The 21,777-nt window shown below is 38.4% G+C and overlaps 1 protein-coding gene across 2 annotated transcripts in view; it reads left to right on the top strand.

Annotated features, from left to right (window-relative positions):
* Positions 1 to 1,749: 1,749 nt before the first annotated feature.
* The window catches only part of LOC6728148 (forkhead box protein O), a 30,809-nt gene continuing 10,781 nt past the window's right edge, over positions 1,750 to 21,777 (top strand). For both annotated transcript variants that reach the window (XM_039296015.2, XM_016175288.3), the window contains exons 1-4: positions 1,750 to 1,853; positions 2,546 to 2,884; positions 11,361 to 11,689; positions 11,764 to 11,978. In XM_039296015.2, the coding sequence (XP_039151949.1) occupies positions 11,470 to 11,689; positions 11,764 to 11,978 (435 nt within the window). In that variant the 5' untranslated portion in view covers positions 1,750 to 1,853; positions 2,546 to 2,884; positions 11,361 to 11,469. The remainder of the gene's footprint in view (positions 1,854 to 2,545; positions 2,885 to 11,360; positions 11,690 to 11,763; positions 11,979 to 21,777) is intronic.

Below are 21,777 nucleotides of genomic sequence, written 5' to 3'. Positions count from 1 at the left end.
ATAGATACACTGCTCGACTTTTATCTGATCACTCAAACGCATAAATTAGTCTGGAGAACTTCAATTCATTTGATACTCCAGTTAACACGCTATTTACATGCTCATTTAAATGGGAGTGATTTATAAGCCCACTTTCAGATGGAACTTACCTATACCAACGTGTTACTTATCGTGCTTAAGCCAACTTAATAGCATTCTAAAATATATCTTTTGCAGGGCTTATCTTCTTGTTGTTCTCGCATTCCAAAATCTCTATGTACACACAAACTTTTATGGTCATAACTCGGGACATTGCAGACTTTGAGGCCTATTTAATAGAGCTATACTCTATAAAGTAGTAGTTAAAATATTCTGATAAACAAATAAACCCTTTAACAAAAAATGACCCAATGAAGCCTGCAAATTTTGTATCTTTAAGATCCTAGACTTGCCAAGATGCACCTTAATATCCTAAACTCAACTCCTCGGCTCGTTTCTAATCCCCCCAACCCCCTCGAGACGATCGCATCGGATCGGTCTTTAAGTTTGGATGATCCATAAACTGTTCGTTCCCGGCCTCAGCGTCTAGACTTCATTAGCCGTGTAATGTTGCGGAATTTATGTGGCAGGCACATTAAAATAACACCGATACACACTCTCATGGACGCGAACGTGTGTACAAGTATAAAGATATCGGGCCTAGGCGAAAAATGAAAAAAAAAAAACAAATAAACTGGCACCGGGAGGGGCTTATTTTTGGGTTTGGGGATGCGGGGGACTTTGACCATAAAATACATGCTCCCAAAAAGCTCGCACACTGCAAGAGATGCGGGGCACACTTCTGAGTCCCATATTCATATGCACAAATGTGCATTGCTGGCATTATCAGTAGAATGCAATTTCGGGAAATTTTCCATCGCATCACGAGACAATGAACGTAAGAGAGAGATGGAGCCTCAAAGAGAGAGGGAGAGGGAGAGAGAGAGCGAGAGTGAACGAGCGAGCGACAATCGCGAGATAACGGCTGCCTTATCAGCAATGCCGACCGCCCCATCACCCCACCCAAAACGCCCAACCACCACCCACCGCCGCCTTCCCCTTCCACCATCAACGAAAATTTCGAGTTCAGAGCAGCGCGACCGAAGTGAAAAGAAACAATTTAAATTCCAAATGTATAAAATAGGTAAACTATGGCTTTTATTTATTAATATTGAGGGGGCACAAAGGCGGTCACCTCAATAGGGAATAACAATATAATGAATAATGAAAGTTATTAATATGCAATGACTTCTAATATGTTTCACTCAACTTAAATATTTTATCAACATTATTTCTTAAAAAACAGTTACCCGTAATTATAAATAAATAAATAAAGTTTTATATTATTAAATTTGTAAGTGTTGAAATTATTCCTTTCTTATTTTATATGAATTATCAGTTAGGTCTAACTTACCTTAAAGAGAGAAATTTGCATGCAATAGTTACTTTAACATTTAAAATGTCTTTTGGATTTCATAGGTAGCTATAACTTTTCTTATTTCACGCAGAAAATACTTAAATAAAACAGTTTGATTTGACATACCCCACTAATTTTTTGGCCCCAAGTGTGTGAGAGTGTGTGAGACGAAGCGCGCCGCAAACATAAAAAAGCGGTGAAGTGAGCGGTTGTGGAACGTGAGTGGATGCTAAGAGCAAGCTCTCACACACGCGGACATAGCTCGCACACACACATGCACAGACCGCCTTTTTGCGCCGCCGAAACGAACACTTTTACGAAGGCGACGGCGAATCAGTTTCAGTTGTCAGTTCGCATCCAACTAGAAAGCAGTTAACGAGTAGTCTGTGTTTTTTCGCTTGCGGTTAAAAGCCACGAGGTCGTTCATCGTTTTCCTTTTCAGCTTCAAGCATAGCAAATATAAACCAATACAAGAAACGCAGTGATCTTTTGAGGCCCAAAATCGTTGGGGCCGAACAACGTTGATTCTAAAACGCAAATGTAGAAACAAATCAAGAAAGTGGAAAATAAAAAAGTTGCGCTATCAAAACATGTGAATGTGCCGAACTCAAAACTGAAACGTAGAAGGAACGCGTTCGTTTTTTACATACGACAATCGTATAAAATAAGAGAAAAGCTCCAAAACGTATTAAATAGCGATGCTTGGATGATCTTCGTAGCAGTCACGTTGTACATACAAATACATATGTACCCACTATATGGCACATAAAATACGTTACGCACACTAGTGGCGAATAAAAAGCGAATTGGAGTAAGCTCCGAAACGTGTTTATATTAAAATTTTTTACCCATTTGAACTTTAAACAACTTTTCGACTGCGCCGCTCGGTTTTCATTGAATTCTCATACGAATTCCAATTAAGTGTTGTGTGTGCGTCCAATTGGCATGAATTGATGACGTGACGTGATCGCTCTCTCCCTCTCTTTCCTCGGCACACACACATACACACTGCGCTCTTTAATCGCGCCGCTCTCTTCGCGCTCTTTTTATTTGTTTATTTTGATTGTTGTTATATATATTCTAATTTACCGTTTTTACAATCGTCTTTAGCTTAAGCAAAACCGCCGCCCAGCAACAACAAGAAATCCACTTAATGAGTGTGTGTGTGTGAGCAGAAAATTATGCCAACAGAATTCTAAAAAAATATATGTATATATTTAAATAACCACTAAAAATCAAGAAATCCGCACAAGTTTCGCTCAAAACAACAACACAATCATATATACTACCCATAAAAAAGTGCAAAGCAACCAGGAAAATAAAGTAAAACAGTGCCAGTTAACAACAGCAAACGGCGATCAACAAATCCCACCGGCAAAATCAACAATTTTCTAAATCGCAGTCAACAAGGAGCAACAATTCCGATTTCCCGTTGCGAACATTTGGCTGGTAAATATATTAATAACAATTACGAATAGGTGTACTTGATTAAATGAAAAATGTCATGTTTTTAAGTTCCTAAATTCGATTCGAATCTAATCGGCAATTCATTGAAATATTCTAAAAATCAACTTTTATTTCGTCACGCGATTAAAAAAGTAATTGAAGCAGTGCTTTGCTACACATCAATTAAATTAAATGGTAGTTTATGTTGGTTACAACATAATTTTTAGTAATATAATGTGCTATTGCTATATTTATAAAAAAGCTTTGATAAAACTTAAGATTGTTAATAGAAACTAGAGTTAGGATCTTTTATTAATATTGTTGTTTAACATTTTAGATAGGAAAGCTGGACTTTTTGTTGTGTTAAAATAGTCCCATCTATTGAATTTACGACCCAAATTTTAATACAACCGATAGGAAATGTGATTTATAACCTAGTTCAAGTAATTCCTAGTTTCACTTTCAAGATCAAAACGACTAGAACCATAAAGTCGGTCACGTTCGGCGCTGCAATGCCGCTCCAATAGATGATCTTTCAGTTCGTGTGGGTTTTGATTAGTCCGTTTTGGTGTGTTACTTGTCATGGGAGGAGTGGGCAGGGGAGATCTTAATTAGAGCACCGCTGATAATGGCTCTAAAAATAGAGAACCCAGCGCCACACTGATAGCAGAGCTTGGAGCGTGTGTCGTTTGCTCGAAGCTCCATTCTTTCTTTCTGTGTTTGCTCCCCCGATTTTCGTATGGGATCCACTAAGGTCGATTTTGTTGCCATATTGCTAGCGATTTCGTATACGCACCGTTTTCAAATGCTTTTGAATATTTCTTTGACATCTGTATTGACATTGAAATGTGATTAGGTTTAATTTTCATAAATGGGTTGATTCGCCACTCGGTTAGCTGTCGAAAGAGGCTTTTTTTATTCCACATTTACAGATAAGGCTTTTATCTATTCGCAATGTGCCAAGGTACAGCAGCAGCTGATGGCCCAAAAAGTGTACACATAAGCCTAAACACACACATCTGTATAGTCCTATGTGTTTGTGATTGTGACTTTTATCATATCTTGAGTGTTTGCTAGCCACATTGGTGGAACGTGCCAGTTGATAACAAGAAAGTGTGCAAAAGTTTGTCGAAAAAGCTGTAATTGAAGCAGGGAAACCGGGAAGGTAATTAATTTTGAGAGTCAACATTAAGCGGAAAGACTGTATATTACGAAATCATATAGGTTTTACCAGTAATAACAAGTCTAGTTTAGTAGAAGGCTGGAATTTGTAAAGCTCTTACTCTTACTCTTACTTAGAAATATATGTTTAAAACCTGATCTTTCAACGATAGGTGGTTTCGATTTAAGTTATATCGATTATATCGATTTTTTCGATAGACCGAAAACGTTAGGATATTTAATGGTCATTAAATAAGAGCTAATGGCTAACTAATAGTTGTTTTGTTTAAAAAGATATAGTCTGAATACCAGTAGTTATTTCTTAGTATTATTTTGTGATTTTTATAAATTTACTTAGATGTTTGGACCTTTTTTTCGAACGTTTCTTTTTGCTTAATTTGTTTAGATTTTCGCGCTGACCCCAAAACGTTAGTAATGCAAATCGATTGCGTTTGCGAAGTCAGATGATCGCATCCAAGATTTCCATGCGTCAGTTGTCCCAGCTGTCAATCGAAGATCGTCGTTTGGGGGCTCTACGTTCCTGGGTGACTTCGCCATCGGTCGAGTGGAATCGAATCGTTCGTTTGCTCTTTAATTATTGTAATGAATTCAATAAGCATTGCACGGGCCTTTGCCGTTCATTTGCATTTGCATTCGCACTCGCTGCATTCTGAACTATTGCACATTGCCTGGTCGGGCCTCTCCTTCTCTATATAGCGATGTATATATACATATATAAATATATAGAATTCTACATATGTATTCATTTATATATATGTATTTCCCTATTTCTCTGAGTTGCTCTAGAAGCGCGTGATTCTCTCGCAGATCCACGTGCCGCCAGATAACTGCACTTTCAATAAGCTTTTATTTGAATAAGCTTCCGCGATAATTGACTTAATAAATTATTAAATATTAACAGCGTAGAAAAAACCAGAATGCAATGACTGACATGGCATCTCCTTGTGGATTTTCTAATGCCAAGTTAATAGGAAAATCATGCAAAATAGCTGGAAAGTGCATTAGGGCCCGGTTAAGCTTACAAAAATGTCTTAATATATCATTCTCAATCACTGCATGATCAGATTCCTGAGTCTTACTCACTTTATTATTATTATCGGGCTTGCAATGATCCATATATACATATATTATTTATTGTTAATAATTTTCCAAAACCAACTTTAATAGCAAGCAAAAGTGCAGTGGTACAAAAAACCAACAAGTAAAGCGCAGTACAAATAATGTGGAAAAGAGCGCAGATTGAAAGTGCCACAAAAAAGATTTGTTGTCCAAGGTTTATGTTTGGCATTGTGAAGGGGTTATTGTGGCGTTGCTTGGGGTCAGAGGCTTGGAGGGTGCCCACTGCGATAAGCTGGTCGCCACAGAGCGAGAGGGATACAAACAGATAGAGACGAGTGCCGGCGAGTGGGGCTGCTCCACATGGCAACAGTTTCTGGCTGGCGGGGAGTGCATAAATATGATGTGCATTGCTTTCGCTTCAGCTCTTTATCGCTCCTTTATCTTTGGGGTTGCGTGATAAGAACGCACTCGGAAAAAAGAAGAGCGACAGCACAGAGTGTCGACGGGGAATTATTGGGTATTACAGGGAGTTCACTGCTTGATTGGCAATGCGAATCTGAAAACCTTTAAAGTGAAATTAGACAAGTAAAGCAATTATATTTTGTATTTAATAATAAAGGTACCATAACTTAATCCAAAAACAGGGGGTTTAAAGTTTAATAATAATAGTTTCCTATTACTGGACCAATATAATTTTATGTAGATTTTTAATATTATATATTAAATATTGACTTACACTTTCGCTTAACCGGAAGTTAGCCCATGTACCGTTTTAACCTGAAGTTATAACGAGTCCCTTAACAAGCCGAACTCGCCGCTCTCGCGCTGTATTGCTTTATCAGCAGGTTAGTCCATGACGAGTTGATATTGCTGGGCATAATTCACTTTCGAAGCAAAGGTCGTTCGGCTTTATGGAGGGTGACACAGCACAGCACAGCACACACATTTTGAGACCCCCGGCACACCGGAGTGGCCGACAAGTGAGTTCGATGTGGCCTCGTCATCGTCACCGCGCCATCGTCATTATTATGATCATGATGGGGTCGCGAGGTACTTGAGATCATGGGCCTGGAACCGAACCTGGGCTTTGGGATTGATACCGTCGCCGTTGTCGTCGTCGTCGCCGTCGTCTTCATCTCGAAGTCGGCTCATTAGGCAGGGTAGACCGGACCAGATTGGTTCAGACCATACCAGTTGCTGTGCTGCTCGAATACCTCCTCACCGACGACCAGCTGTCAGTCTTGCTTTTTATTTTCTCTGTTTTTGGTTTTTTTCTTTTCGTTTTTCGATTTTTTCTTCTTTTTTTTGGCCGAGCAGCGGGCTTTTCTCGCATTGACTTACTTTGCTTTATAATCCTGTTTGACGGGTTGTGCTGCTGGGGTGTAGATCTCTTTTACTTCCACATTGCTGAACCCGGTCATGTGTGATGAGGGGGGCAGGTACAGCGGTGAGCAGCAGCAGGGGAGGCAGGAGGAAGGGCCATTCCTGAGATTCAGGGGCACCACGAGATGGTCCAGTCTCAAGGCGCAAGAAATCACATGGTTCGTTCGCCGAAGTCGAGGGTTCTTGCAATCACGGAGCATCTGGCGGACACCTTTCTGGTTGGCCAAGTGATCTTGGGAGTGGAGCTCTGATAAGCACTGAAGTAGCAGGGACGTGGGCAAAAGTAGGACTCTCTATGGAAAGTTCGGAACTATGAAAAGAAGCAATAGAAGATATAACATGTAATGGAATGCTGTCACGTGAAATATCTACAAATCTGTATGGTATCCAAAATATGGTATACTTCCGTCATAAGAACTGAGAGTTTATCTCACTAATGGATCCTTTTGGTTTTATAACTCAAAAATCCATTAAAAGCTATTTGAAATTTAGTTAAAACTTAAGTTTGTTTAATTTAATTTTTTACCTAAACGTCGCCTGTCTGATTCCCCCTGAACCATGTAAAGTCGACGCCCCTGAATCGTCGACTAGCTTGGCTTATCATCTGATTGGCGAGGCCAAGTCAATCCGGAACAGCTGCTCAATGGCGGACTAGCTAGGATTTTCAGTAGGGCGCCAACGAGTGCCACCAACTAGCTGATAGCCGAACTATTTTCTGTACGCCCGCTGAAGTGGGAAATAATACTCATACGCCTATATGTACGAGTAGAATTATACGGCGGAACTCATGAGAAAAGTCGGAGAGCGCACTATTGAAAGGCGTTACGTAAGAAGTGTGGGTTTATTTTTGTTTTGTTCGCTCTGTTGATCTTTCTTTATTTCGTTTTGCTCCTCGTTCTTCCCTTTTCTTCCCACTGATTCTGTTTTAATTTTTATAAAATCTTTTTATTGCCATCTTTGCTTAGTTTGCCCTGCCTTTGTTTTGTTTCTTTTTTTATTATTATTTAAGATCTGTTTTTGCTTGTGCTTTTTGTTTTTTTGCACTTGCTTTCGTTCGGCTTTTGGCTCTATCTTTTAATCTATATGTATAAATATATTTTTGAGGACCCCCACGTTTATCGGCGTATATCTAGTTATAGAATTTCTCAACTTGTTGCGCGTCGTCACAACGCTTGAAAAATTGGACCACCTGAAGATTTGTACCGAGCGGAAATTTTGACTTTGCTTGTTCGTGACATTGAAATACATACGTAGTACGTGGAATGCTGTGCTAATTTCTTCTTTGGGTACCATCCCCCAAATTTCCTGAAATCATTGTGTAATTTTTGAAAATACACCGATTATTTTCGTAGCCCATTTCCACATCCCACGCCGACGTGCTCTTTAAAGCTGATTTATGCTTTATCTGCCCAGTTTGAGGAAAGAGCTAAAACCAACGCGATTCTGAATCACGCTATAAATTTCGCTGCGATACTCAGACTTTTGCGTTGTTTGCATTTGCATTAGAACATTATCTGATATTATCGCTAGTATCCTATTAACATAATCTAGCAGGTTTCAGTCGATCCATTGATCTCCCCTTTAATATCGAGCGATCAAAGTGAAACACCTACGTCTAATATGCGTCACTGGATAATCTAATGTAAGAAAAATATGTTTGTCGAGAACCTGTCTTAAAAACCTCACCAATCAACCGACTTTGAAGTAAGCTGTGACGCAGTAGATCAAAAGTATTTCGCATCGGACTATATATTGAGTTAATCCCATTCCCAATCCAATACTTTTTCATCTGTCTTGTTATTGTTTACATTTTTTCTACCTATGCTTTCCTATTTTTTTGTATTTTTGTTTTGCTTTTTGCCCCTGGTTATTTTCAAATAATGACGTTCTTAATATTATCAAATGTTATTGCATATTATTTAATGTTTAACTCACGACTTTGCGACGCAATTTCTCTTCGTGAAAGTAGAAAAAAAAATAGATTAAATTTAAGTGCGAAATGCAAATAGCAAGTGCTCATTTACTCAAAATAGTTGCCCGTTGGCAATTAGAATTTTACACTATTTTAATGGGCATTGCGGTATAGACTATACTGATACTCAGTGCCTAAAAATATTATGCTGTTTTCTCTAAAACAAGCATAATTTATATAATGGTTAATCTAATTTGAGGCTTTCTAAAAATGTTGAGTATATTTTAAGGCCTGCAGATATAATCATACATTTTAAAGATACTTTTTCTAAAAATATATTCAAAAGAATAAATTATGATATGCCAAACACACTTACTATAAACATTTCTTTTGTATCGTTTCGATGTTCATGGAGCAGAAAACAATATGTATTAAAATCAGTTTAAAATAAAGACGTTGAAACTGAGCAGAGGAGTTGGAGCAAAGAGAAAGCGCTGATATTTTGACCCCAAAAGCAAATCAATGAACTTTCGGTAAATGAGTGCCCCGAAAATTCGAGATGCAGATACACAGGGAATATCTGAGTCGATCATTGGCGAGCTTAGAGTTACTGGTAGTTTTGTGCGAGTGTATTTCTGGGTTTCTTTTTTGACAGCCCCCAGTGTATTTGCTTTGATTTTTTTTGTGAATTTTGTTGTTGCTAGTGGCTTAGGTCAGGTTGGAATGTTTCGGTAAGTTTTTGTTTTGCGTCTGGACTGGGTTTTTCTTCTATTTTTTTCTCCTTTGACGGGGGGCACTTGAGTGCGACTCATTGGCATTCGCATTGCGATTATTTGCGGCCGTAAACCTTTCGCCGGGCAGATATTATGCAATGACAAGCGACGACGCGCGACCCTATCTAAATTATTTCGTTATTTAAATACACAACAAATAAAAACGCAGCACGAAAGTTATGAGCAGTTTTCGAAAAAATTCCGAGAAGGAAATAATGAGGTGACGTTTGGATTGCTCTCAGGTAGGCAAATGTTTAGGTAGTCAATGAATGAACTTCCGCGTTCTCAAGGTAATTCTTCGCCGTCGATGCGGGATTCTCTTCATTTCCCCTGCTTTTCCGCTCTCTCGTATCTTTTTGGCCAAGATAAATTATTATAAAACGCCGAATAAAAGTGTGCCTCGAACGATCCGCACACAGATACTCGCGGTCGTTTCTGTGTGTGCGTGAGTTTCCTATTTGTTTACAACTTCAAGTTGAAGAGAAGAAAAGCTTTTTGCGCTCTTAAGTGGGCATTATAAGCTGACAAACATTTCTCAATTTTTTTTGACAAGTTGTAGAAACAAATTTGTTCAAATATATATAATTTTATGAATTTTTAATGAGAACTTTTAGTAATATCTAAGAAAGTCATTTTTTGTAGTCATAGTTTACAAGTGATTAATAGTTTGGAATCACTGCTACTCATTGGGTTTCTTGTTTTATGATTCTTAGTTTTTGATTAATGAATCTTTTATAATAATTAATTTTGTCTATTTCTTAGTAGAAAGTAACCTTTTAAATGTGCATTCAATATATTATATATTAGCTCGATGATAACATTTTTAACATTTGTATACCTAATGAATTTAAATTATAAATTTCATCAGACTTTTGTCATTATCAGGTGGCAATAATTCTATGAAACGTATTCCTTAAATATAAAGTGACACTTGACATTCGCAGACCAATTTATACTTGATAATACCTCAGATAAATGACTTCAGTTCCAAGAAGTTCATCGATAAGGTTTCTCATACTTAAAAAGCCAATGTTTGGGTTAAAATTGCAGCAGACAATTGCTATCAAAGTGCGATGCTCGTTGAGCTTCAATGACTTATCAGTCCTCTCATTCCAGACAGAGTCAATAGACCTATATATTGGAGTAGATTAACCCACATAGGTACATATATATAGGAACCCACAGAGAGAGACTTGTCAAACTTTTGATTATCAAAACTTGTAGTATCACCAATTATTTAAAAATATATGTATAACTTCGGTCGCCGCCGTGCTAATTGAAATCATTTCAATTATATACTACAGCTCGTATTCCAGCTGTGAGCTAAATTTAATCATAAAGGCATTTATAGATTTTATTCAAACTAATTGATTTTCATTCCTATGCAAAAAAAAAAAAAAAAACAATAAAATTGTGAAGCACTGAAAGGCAAGGAAAATGTGCGAGGCATTTAAACAAGATCATAACCTACATTATCGTACCGCTATTGCGTTTGGCTTAGTTTCCTCTCTTATTTGTATTGCGTCTGCTGATAACGCTCTCTTACTTTCATTTAAGAGCAATTTTCTTCAACACTTACTAAAAATAAGAATTTACATTTCTTCGATTTCCATTGAAAAAAATAATCAACCTAAGTTTTCTACGATTATAATTTAAAGTGCTTCCGCTATAAGCGAAGTTTTTCGTATTAAGTACTCCTAATCAATGGTATAGGGGTACTATAAATCAAGCACAATCTAGTTAAAGAAATAGATCATAAAAGATGTATAAGAAATTGTTCACCTTGAGCAAAATATAATTTTCATCAGGAAACGTAATAGTTAAGTGTGTAAGCTCTCTCCAAAAAGAAAAGGTAAAGATTCATTTATTCGTCTACTGAAAAATCGATTTGTCAATTTGTTGAACGAACAAAGATCATTCGGAAATCGTTTTCCACATTTCGAAGCACGAAAACAATCAAAATATAATTTTGAGCGAGACGTTTGATAGAGAGACGAGATGACTTGGCACAATTGCACAAAAATGCTATAGTAATTTCAATTCAAGGTTCAAATTAGGCATATATGTATGAGATTTATAGTCATGTACATCTTTAAATAATCAAAGTAGCTTGCTGAGATTTGTATTTAAATTACCAATTTAAGATATATTTTATTTGGCTTTCTTTTAGATAAAAGATTGATCGCGAAGCTTCTCCATTCGCTTCGATATCTTTTGGGCTGGCGAGGATTGCTTGAAGAGCCGCAAAGCTGCAACTGCACAACGACCTTTTCTACCCCATGATGGACGGCTACGCGCAGGAATGGCCCCGGCTGACCCACACAGACAACGGCCTGGCCATGGACCAGCTGGGCGGGGATCTGCCCCTGGACGTGGGCTTCGAGCCACAGACCCGGGCCAGATCCAACACATGGCCATGTCCGCGTCCCGAGAACTTTGTGGAGCCCACCGACGAGTTGGACAGTACAAAGGCCAGCAATCAGCAGTTGGCCCCAGGAGGTTGGTACTTACAGAATATAATATAGAGTTAAATTCATATATTTAATATCATATTTAAATATCTTATCGAATAGACTCACAGCAGGCTATACAGAATGCGAATGCAGCCAAGAAGAACTCATCGCGTCGCAATGCATGGGGAAATCTATCCTATGCGGATCTCATCACGCATGCCATTGGATCGGCCACCGACAAACGACTGACTCTTAGCCAGATTTACGAGTGGATGGTCCAGAATGTGCCATATTTCAAGGACAAGGGCGATTCGAATAGCAGTGCTGGATGGAAGGTGAGTTATTCATTGATTCATTCAGTTTAAATGGGTTATTCATATTTCCCAGCTCGATACTTTCACTTTCTAAACTTACTTAGCTTAAGCTTAATCTCTATAAACAAAGCCCCAAAAATGCACTAAGTTTTCTTGTTGTTAATGTTTATTTCGACCTTTTTTTGCACCATGCTGCTCGCTGGTCTCGAAAAATAGCCATTTCATTCACAATTCGCAGAGCAAACGGTCAAGTTCATGGCCAAGTCAGTCAAATGGAGTGAGAGTGAAGATAAAGTGGAGCTTGTGTTGTTTGGCTTTCATATTTTGTGGTCGCTTTTCGCTACTATTATGCAATCGTCAGTCAGTGGTATTTTTTGTTTTGTTTTTGTTTTTTTTGCCATTTGCAGCGGTTTTTGTTTTCAGCTTATTTGGTGGTGAGTGTGTGAAATGTTTGTCATAGTGCCTGGCATCACATTTCTCCCCTCGACTTTGCTGGATTTCCATATTTCTCTTTTTACTTTGCGCAGAGTTTTGCAATTAATGCGCTTTTTATCTTCGGATCGTTTTTCGTTTTGTTTACATCGCAGCATACGTAAATAAATAGACGCGTGCACATTCACATGCATGTGCACATGCGTAAATCATGAATCATTTTCATTCACATTCAGATACCGGTTGCCCCTTTTCAACCGATGCTTGCTAACCCACCTTTTAATTACCTTAATTCATCTGACTAGACTTTGAGTGGGCTAACAAAGTTTATGGAACTTATAGATTGGTTTTACTTTTGTTTATTTGCATGTTTTCCCCTTGTTTTCGTTATTTCTGCACTGATAACATATTCACGTATTCGTGTACTTATACTATACGATCTTTTTTGCAAGCTATCAATAATCGCCAGAGTTCATTGACATTAACCTCAAATGCGTATTCACTTTTTGGGGTGGCGAAGGAAATAGGCACTTGTGATTTGGTTTTTAGTCATATTTACTAGAAGTATTTTATGTTGTAAGTCATATGGGATGGAATTTCGCTGATTGCACTTCCTAGAACTTGCTCCTTTCGTGATCGCCTGCGTATGCGTGATCCGCCCCATAAATCATTCGATCTACTCATATTTCTTGGTCAATGCAGTGCGTCATTCACGTGATTGTTTTCTTTATCATTTTCGCTGATACTTGAGCACTCTCTGCGTGGATTTTTGTTGGTTTTCTAGCACCTCTGGCTGTGATAAAAGTCCAACGGCTGTTGAAGAATTCGCTGCGCTGGCTACGAAGAAATCGAAGACGACTCTTCCACTTGATACCCGAAACTTTATTATTTCGCAGACAGCGCGCTTCCAGCGAATTTCAGTTTGTTTTTGTTTCGCGTACACATTTCCTAGGGCTGTGAACTAATATTGGTATTATTTATATTAATGGTGTTGTTTATAATTGCTGTTGTTTTTTTTTTCTTAGCTGGCTTCACGGAAGTAGTCGGCTTGTCGCCTTTAATTTTTGCCACTGCTTTGGGTTTTTTTGCGATTACGAGTGGAAATAACAGTCAGTGTGATAAAGAAATTTATTCGCGCGTCGTAGAAAACGTTGTTTCAGTCTAGATAATGTTCCTTCGAAATTTAGAGAGCGTAAACAAAAGTGCAATCAATGCAGTTTTTAAGGGGATTAAAGGTGACAAAGGGTTTGTTATTTTTTTTTTGCCGCAAAACGGTAAACAATATTTATTGCTCCATAGTTTGTCTATGGATAATGGAACTATTTTGCATAGTTTGAACTTTTTTAGGAATTTAATATATTATCTATTTTATCACTTAATGTGAATGATGTTTCCATGTTTATAGAATTAATATTTTAAGGTATAAAGGGGCTACTTGCCCTTTTTTTTATCCATGATGTTTCCATAAACTCCCACGCAAATGCGGACTTAACATATTTTTAGATTTTTTCCTTTGCCGCATTGAAAGCAAGAGTTCCTGTGCCGCAAAATTCCTTTATAAAATTTTATGACATTTGCTAATTTATGCAACACGTTGCCGCGTTCCACCTGACACTTGCTTCCTTTTATCCCAGTCCTCGCGTATTTTTTATCTCATTTTTTTTGCGCCATAGCTTCCTCCTCGAATAGTCGTCATAATAATAAAGAACGAAACGAGCGAAACACTCAAATGACATTTGTGGAATTTTAAATTTGCCACTCGACGGCTGCATTGCAAAGGCTTCTTCCTCCGCCGGTTGGTGGTGGTGGTGGTTCGGTGGTTTGGCGGATCGGTGGTTTGCTGGCTCGGTGGCTCGTGTCTTCATCATCGAGAACTCATCCTCGCAGTCGGGCGATTTGGCCATTGAACCGGTGCCAAGTATTTTCTTCTGTTGCTCTTTTTATCAATTTATTTTCGTGTGCACGAAATGTTATTTTTATTTTCATTTTTTTACTCAGTTGGTTTTCTTGTTTTTTTTCGTATGTGTGTTATATTTGCTTCTTTTAATTGGCAGCGAACCGCAGCGTGTTATAAATATTTTTTGGCCCAACATTTTCGTGGTTTTATTTGCCCTGAACTCGTCGCGCTTTGGCAATTATGTTTGGAAATTTCTGTAATTTATGACGCCTTCTTAGGTGGCATGCCACTATTTACGATCTCTGATTTTATCATGGTAGAAGGTGAGCGGAACCATTTTCTGCTCAGAATAGCACTACACGGGATAAAAGATCAGAGAATTCAATTTAAATTGGGAAATAGATCTGAATCTTTATCTAGACCTAGCTGAATTAGACACTCTGCGATAGAAAGTTCCCGATCTAGCTCGATGGTTTGTAATCGCAGAGATAACACAAGCGCATTGAATAATACTTGAACAATGCAACAAGGCTTAAAGAGTAAAAGAATGCAGTTTGCCCAGCACTCTGCGTGGTAACCTTTGTTAACTTTGGCCTTATCAATATGGGCCTTATCAAGGCAATGGCCTTGCCAGAAGCTAGAGGAACTCAAAAGTCGGTCGGTGAAATGCGCATTACTCAGTGCAGTCAGTCAATTGGCCAGTGCAGCTCTTCAAATAGGCTGCACCAATATAAATATGCAATAAACTGGTGGAAATAAAGGCATTCATTAACGATACGACTATAGGCATATAGGCAATGTATCTTGCGTAATCAATTTGACACTTGACAGTGCACTTTTCTCTCTGATCTGAGATCCATTTACTATTACTTACTATTCGTATTTCTGCCATATTTTTTTCCTCTAGATCTTTACGCTTGTTTAGCTGCGCATTAAGTATACGCACTGTTGGCCGGTTTGCGTTTTATTTGGTTTGTTCGTCGGATTTGCGCATTCTATGTGGTGTAAAGTGCATTTCAAAATTCAAGTGTTTTCTCATTATGGTCTCGATAATGATTATTTTGAGTTTGATTTGGCAGGGGCGTTGAAATGAAACGTGCAAATACTTTTTTTTTTTTTTTTTTTTTTTTTTTTTTTTTTTTTTTTTTTTAATATTTATTAAGTGTTTTCCGTTTCGTTGTTTCCCCCCCATTTTTGATGTATTTTTTTTTTTAGCCCACTGATAGCAGCAGAAACAGAGGCGACACGGAAGCAGCCGCGCCCTCGATTCTGTTCCTTTTTTTTTTCTTTTTTACTAAATGTTAGTAAACAATTATTTTGTGCAAAGGGGGCTCGAACGCGTAAACCCTTCTAGCTGCGATACCCATTAGTCAGCATTTTGAGTTGGATTCATTCAATTTATCACCCAATATATTAGTCGATTTAACGATTTTTATATAACATCTTAATGGATCAGGGCGCTATCGCTGAAGTTGAGAATTTGTATACTTGAATAACTGGCTGCCTTACTGCGTAATAATAATTCGAAATATTTCATTGCGCCCACTTAATATTTTAGTACATTCTTTGTTTATAAAGAGCCCATATAAGTTCTATGAATTCGCTATATCATGTGTACCGATTTATCTGGCATATTCCTGATGTTTGTCATGATCTCTGTGGCACCTTTAGTGATTTATCTCAGGGCATACCAAATATTTCCGATGTTGCCAATAAAGTTCATGAGATATGAGGCCATAAAACACCACGACCTCGTCATAAAAAAAAACGCATGGTCGCAAATCATCAGTCAATCACGTGTATGTATGGATGTCTAGCCTGGCTAGATCGTAATTGTGGTGCTATTAATTATGTTGCACTTTGCAATGCACACTCGGTTTTTAGTTGTGTGAGGTTAGTGTGCATTTTTACTGCGCTGTTCTACTAATTAACACCAGCACAGTCGCAGCGAAATTCGCATCCGGGTTGTAAATTTTGTGAAACTCGCATAGCCACATGCAAATAGTACGTACATATGTACATATATCTCTATGGGCGAATTTTATGCTTTTTGCTTAGAATTTTACGAGTTGAGCACGAACCAGTCGGAATGCAAGTGGCAGTCGGGCATGGCCGTAGACAAAGTATGGCATTGCAAGGTGTCTGGCCCTGGGATCTGTGTGGTGCACCCCAATCCCAATCCCAATTCCGATCCTCGGGCGTCCATAAAACGCTCCACTTACCCCGTTCCAGAAGCTGAAAATGCATCATCTTCTTTTTTTTTTAGCCTCTGCCTGCAACTTATGACTTTCGAGAACCAGGCTGTTCATATATAAAAGCCTTATTGATATGTTATGAACGTTCTCGGCATTCTAATCAACTTCTTTGTTTGCCCGCTTTCTAATAAATATATATATATATTTAAAATCAAAACTGCTGCCAATCAAGGCAGCGCAAATCAAACTGGTTTGCTTGCAAAAAATTAGAAAAAAAAACCAAATTGCAAATTATTTATTGAGAAATTATCTCATATGGGGGCTGGGTGCCATAAAAAAAGCTTGTCTTACTTTGTCAACGCAGAAGCCGAAGTCAAGTCGCTGGACCTCAATAAATATGCAATAATCATAAGAAATAAGCCATAAAGCCAACCAAACTTCTCATCTCTTGCAATGACCAAAAGCGATAAAAGTGAAACAAAAGGCTACAAAAGTAGATCTTATATTAAGCTGCTGGCTACTGCAACTTGATCGAATGAGTAATGCCCTGGAAATTAAATGAAAATAATAGCTAAACAATAAGGAAGCAAACATAATTTGCATGAAAAAATAACTAGTTTTGCATTACTATAACTAATTATTGTATTTTTAATGAACGAACGGATTCATTCGAAGATAGATAGAGATTCCGCTTTTTACTGTGTAGAACATTTAAGGAAACTTTATATATAACCATCAAAATGACCAAGCAGAAGATAATAAAATCATAATCTATTTTCCTACTTTAAAACTTCCTGCCCACGAAGGCGTCAGGCTGGTGGGCGTGGCCTCGACCAAGGAACCCACGATGACAACTCCAAATCCCATTGATTGTCGCTCAAAGACCACTTGCTCAAGTTCCGCCCACATTTATCACTCGATTGGGGGATGGGGCAGGTCATTCATGTCCAGTTAATGGCCAAAATGTGGGCGGGGGAGGGGTTAGTAGCATCGGAAGGAAGGAAGCAAACTAATGGGGCGGCCACACTGGATCGTAAATAAAGTTTGGTGCAAATTGTTTGCCTGCCGCCCCTTGTGGCAAGGAAAAAGAACTCGCTTAAAGCGGTGCGTAGTGGCAATCGTTATTTAATTTGTTGCGCGACTCTTTAAGCCTCGCCTGCCCCAAAATCCGCACACATAATCAATCAGGATACCGAGTATTATCAACCAGCCACAAGGGCTTTCCATGTCCCACTCCTTTTTTTCCCTTCCCCCCGAACCTAATGAGTGCTTCATAAAGTTTGCCGCAAAATGTCCAAGCAGCAGACACAAACACATTTATGAACTTGGCTTCAATTTTTGTTGCATGCAATTTTTGGGGCAATGTCCTCGCCCGCACTAAGTAACCAAACTCACTGCCATATTTGCACATATATAGTCGTATAGAAATTGCACATCATTTGGCCCGATTTCGTTGGCGGAGTGCAATTGCCAAAGTTCGAGTTGGCCTTTTGTTGGTTTTCAGCTTCGCTTAGAGCTCAATTGCTGCTACTTGAAAGTATTCTGTGCAAGAAGGGAAGTTTCTATTTTATTGCAAAATATATTAAAAAATTAAATCATTTCGAATGTATTTGCTGGAATTTTAGAAAGCAATGCATCTGATATGTTTTAGATTTATAATTAAAATAAAACAGCTGAAACAGCAGATACTTTCAATAATATAGTTCATAAAACACAACTTTATTCTTAATGAAACAACAACACCTGACTTGTAACTTATTTTTCTAAAAGAAGAGTATATTTTAGTCAGTTTCGGTTAGCAATTCTTTTCCTGAATTCATTTCGGTGCTATTCTTTGTAGTCGCTCATAAAACGCGACACTTATGGACTGCTTATAAAACGCTCTTCAATGGCAGACAGACACCACTCACTTTGGCTTTGAGTCCTTTGGAGTGAGTCCTTTTCCGCAAGGGTCTTCCTGCTTTAAGTTGCCCAGGTGAAATTCAATCGAATCGCGACAGGAAGGCCGTGTGTATATTTTTTGTCATTTGATTTCCGTTTCCGTTTGGCACGCAGGCGCCAACGTGTCCTGCGATTAATCGTCTTTGGCGGCTTTGTTGAAGAATCCTTTTCTATACCAATGCCCCTGCCGCGCGTCCACTGGCATTCATAAAAGTTTGCCAAAAAAAAAAAAAAGAAAAGCGAGAAAGTAAACTCCCTAAATCGAAACATACAAAACTGAGCCGTAGAAAGAGAAAACTTTTGCCATTCCATATCATATCATCACATCATCATTGCGATGATAATGCCGCGTGTTTTATGTGCTCACATATCTTTACAATATAGTATATGGAGAAGAAGGGAGCGTGCTGGTCTATATCAGTTGCTAGGGCCCAGTGTTTGTCCTATGTCTATTGCTCTTTTATTTAGTTTGCCAGAGTTTGAATTTCGCATTTGTTTGCTTTGTTTGTTGCCTTGCAAATGTGTTTTTGATATAGAAATTGTTCAAATATTGATTTTGGTCTGGCTTTAAAGGAAGCAACTTTTAAACTTCGGTTTTTTCCAGTTCGCTTGCCATTTTCCCTTTTAAATTAGCCCAGCTTTACGTAGGGCTAAAAGTGTCATTTTGTTTCAGCTTAGGACTTAACTTGATCGATGGACGAAACAGTGCGCCACTTTCTATATCCGATCGATTGGTCGCGATTCAGAACTTTGTGTGTTCACTTGGTCTAGGTCATTACTGGGTCATTATCTAATCAATTACAGGTGCCATTGGGCATTAGGCTCTATCGATTGTGTTGATTGGCTTCGCATCTGGGCACATTAAATTCGTTGCACACGCGCCATAAATCACTCGGTATCCAATGGATACGTCGATCGTGATACGATTCGAAATGGATTTCTAAATCGCTTGCCATTTAATGGCAACTGTCAATGATCTTTCGGGGTAAACAATTGCTCGAATATCGTCTGCTGCCATCTTGCTAATGCTGAAATTGTTTAAACAATTAATTAGTCTTGGGTAAACAGATTGCAGATACTCCTGAGAGCCGGGAGACAAGAGCCACAACCAGATCGCCATCATCATAAATTGTATCTGGCCGATTTGTTTAGTCTTTAGTCTTTGGTTCACTCGGGGATCAAGTGTTTACAAATTGGCCAGTCGAACAAAATGTTTTGTTCAAACAATTGAGGCAGCAAAAAAATCGGAGACCAAACTTACTGGTCTGTTTTTTTTAGAAGCGGTTATTCCAGAGTTCAAGGGTAAACTTTTGATGTGGATTAGCTAAATTATGGGTTAATAATTTTGAATGATTTGTTGCTTTACGGATGTAATTTTAAACTTAATCATCCGATTTACTGCATTAAAAGTGATTGTTGCAGATCAACAGCTTCGAAAATCAATAAAACTCGAAATGTTTTCGAAGTATTTTGAATTTAGAATTTTTATTGGGTAATAATCGATTTCTGTATTTCTCGGAACGAGTAAATTAATCAAAGAATTTAATAAATTGATTATTTTACTGAGGGTATCTTTAGGTTGTCACTCTAAAGCATTTATTGTTCTCACTGGTTTTTTATCTTATTTTTTTCGGTATTAAATTTTAACTGCTCAACCTGGTCGGCAGCAATTAGCCGAATGAATCGGGGGGTTGGCGAGGTAGTAACCAGTTTGCAGGGCACTGAACATTCAGCTAGAAAGAGTGTCGTTTCAAAAATTTATATCTCAATTTCACATCTAAATGCGAATAATCTTTTTTTTTTCTATGCCTCTATGTGTGTGTATGTTGCCATTGAGTGCTGTGGGTTCATTTGATTTGTGTGTGAGAAACGCTGCAGCTGTTTGGCATTGGGGCGCTGGAACTCCGCCCCAAACCCCCCAAAACCTTCTCCGCGCTTTTCAGAGGTTAACCGTTTACCCTAAACCGATATAGATCTGGCTTTTTTTCGCGTTTTGTTTGATATTTTTGGTCACAGAACATTCGCGCTGCAATGAAACAAAAAAAAAGCTTGGATTAAATGATGAGTTAAGCACAGAAATAGGTTTTAAACCGTTGAATATATACCATAAGTACCTAAAAATCGTATATTATAAGCTCTTTTAAGTTTAATTAAAAGAATCAAGACATAGAACTGACATTTTGATCTTAGGTTAAAGGTCTTTACCTAAAAGGTACGTACCTAAACCTCCTCGAAAGCCACTTGTTCGAAGACATGGATCATTGGAGGCGACCCAGTTAGCGCCACATGTCGCGATTCCGTTTCCCCAATAAGCCGCTCAAATGGCCCAATGAAATATGCATATTTGATACGAGATGACAGCGTATCATGGGCAGCAATGGTGAGGGGTTGCCTTCATGGCGGGGAAGGGGAAGGCAAGAGCAGAGACTGATAAAGTCTCAAGTCACCCCGGAGGAGAAAAAAAAATGGGATTGCTCGACGTATATAGGAAAAACTGAAATGAAACGAGCTGGCAGATTTAATATATTTTAGTGCTACCCCCCGCTGCTGATGCGACCCGCCCTTCCACACCCCAATTACTCATATAAATTATAAAGAAATGAATCAGGGAGCTGGATTCCACGCCCATAAATAAAAGTTTTGCTGTAATAATTGTAATTGGTCAAACGGGAAACTTTAACTACGATTTCCACCCATCGATTTTGGGTCACTAGTGAATTCCTCTGGCAACTCAATTTGGTTTAGTTCCTTGTGATTCACGCTCGATGCACATTAATTGTACACAATAAGGATCCGCATATCCTTGACTACGATATAGCCACTCTCCCCCAGAAATGTATGAAATTTCCATTTCTGGGTTTTTGCTCATTTGGCGCTCCAAGTGAATTCAATGGAAGCCCAGTTTTGCCCCGATTGCTTTTCCTGCGTTTGCCATGGATGCGAATATTGTGGAGTGGGGTGATGTGGTGACCTACATACATGTGTGTAAATGCACTGAAAAAAACGGGGAGACCAAATAAATATACTTCAAAAGTTATATAAATCTGTTCATCTGGAAAATCTTTATGCTTTAAACTGCAAGGTTTGAAGCACTGCACCTTTTGAGAACCATATTTTTTTGGAGTGTATTTTTCCAGCACATGATGCAGCTCCTTGGTAATCACTGCCACTACTATATAGTCTGTATATCTGGTCGGCATGTGGTCGCTGTCGCCGAGCTGCGTATATATCTCTCTCTCGATTTAATAGGCCCAATTAGTTAGATGTGTTGTGAATGTTCTGAATGCTCTCGCGTTCTTTAGGCTTTTTTCTCTGGCCGAGATTTAAGTTTATGAATATTCAATGAAGTGTGTGC

This window comes from Drosophila simulans, chromosome 3R (assembly GCF_016746395.2).
Source record: "Drosophila simulans strain w501 chromosome 3R, Prin_Dsim_3.1, whole genome shotgun sequence".
In the NCBI taxonomy this organism is placed as follows: domain Eukaryota; kingdom Metazoa; phylum Arthropoda; class Insecta; order Diptera; family Drosophilidae; genus Drosophila; species Drosophila simulans.
Note: the sequence above shows the minus strand (reverse complement) of the source record. Positions and strands in the feature narration are given on the sequence as shown.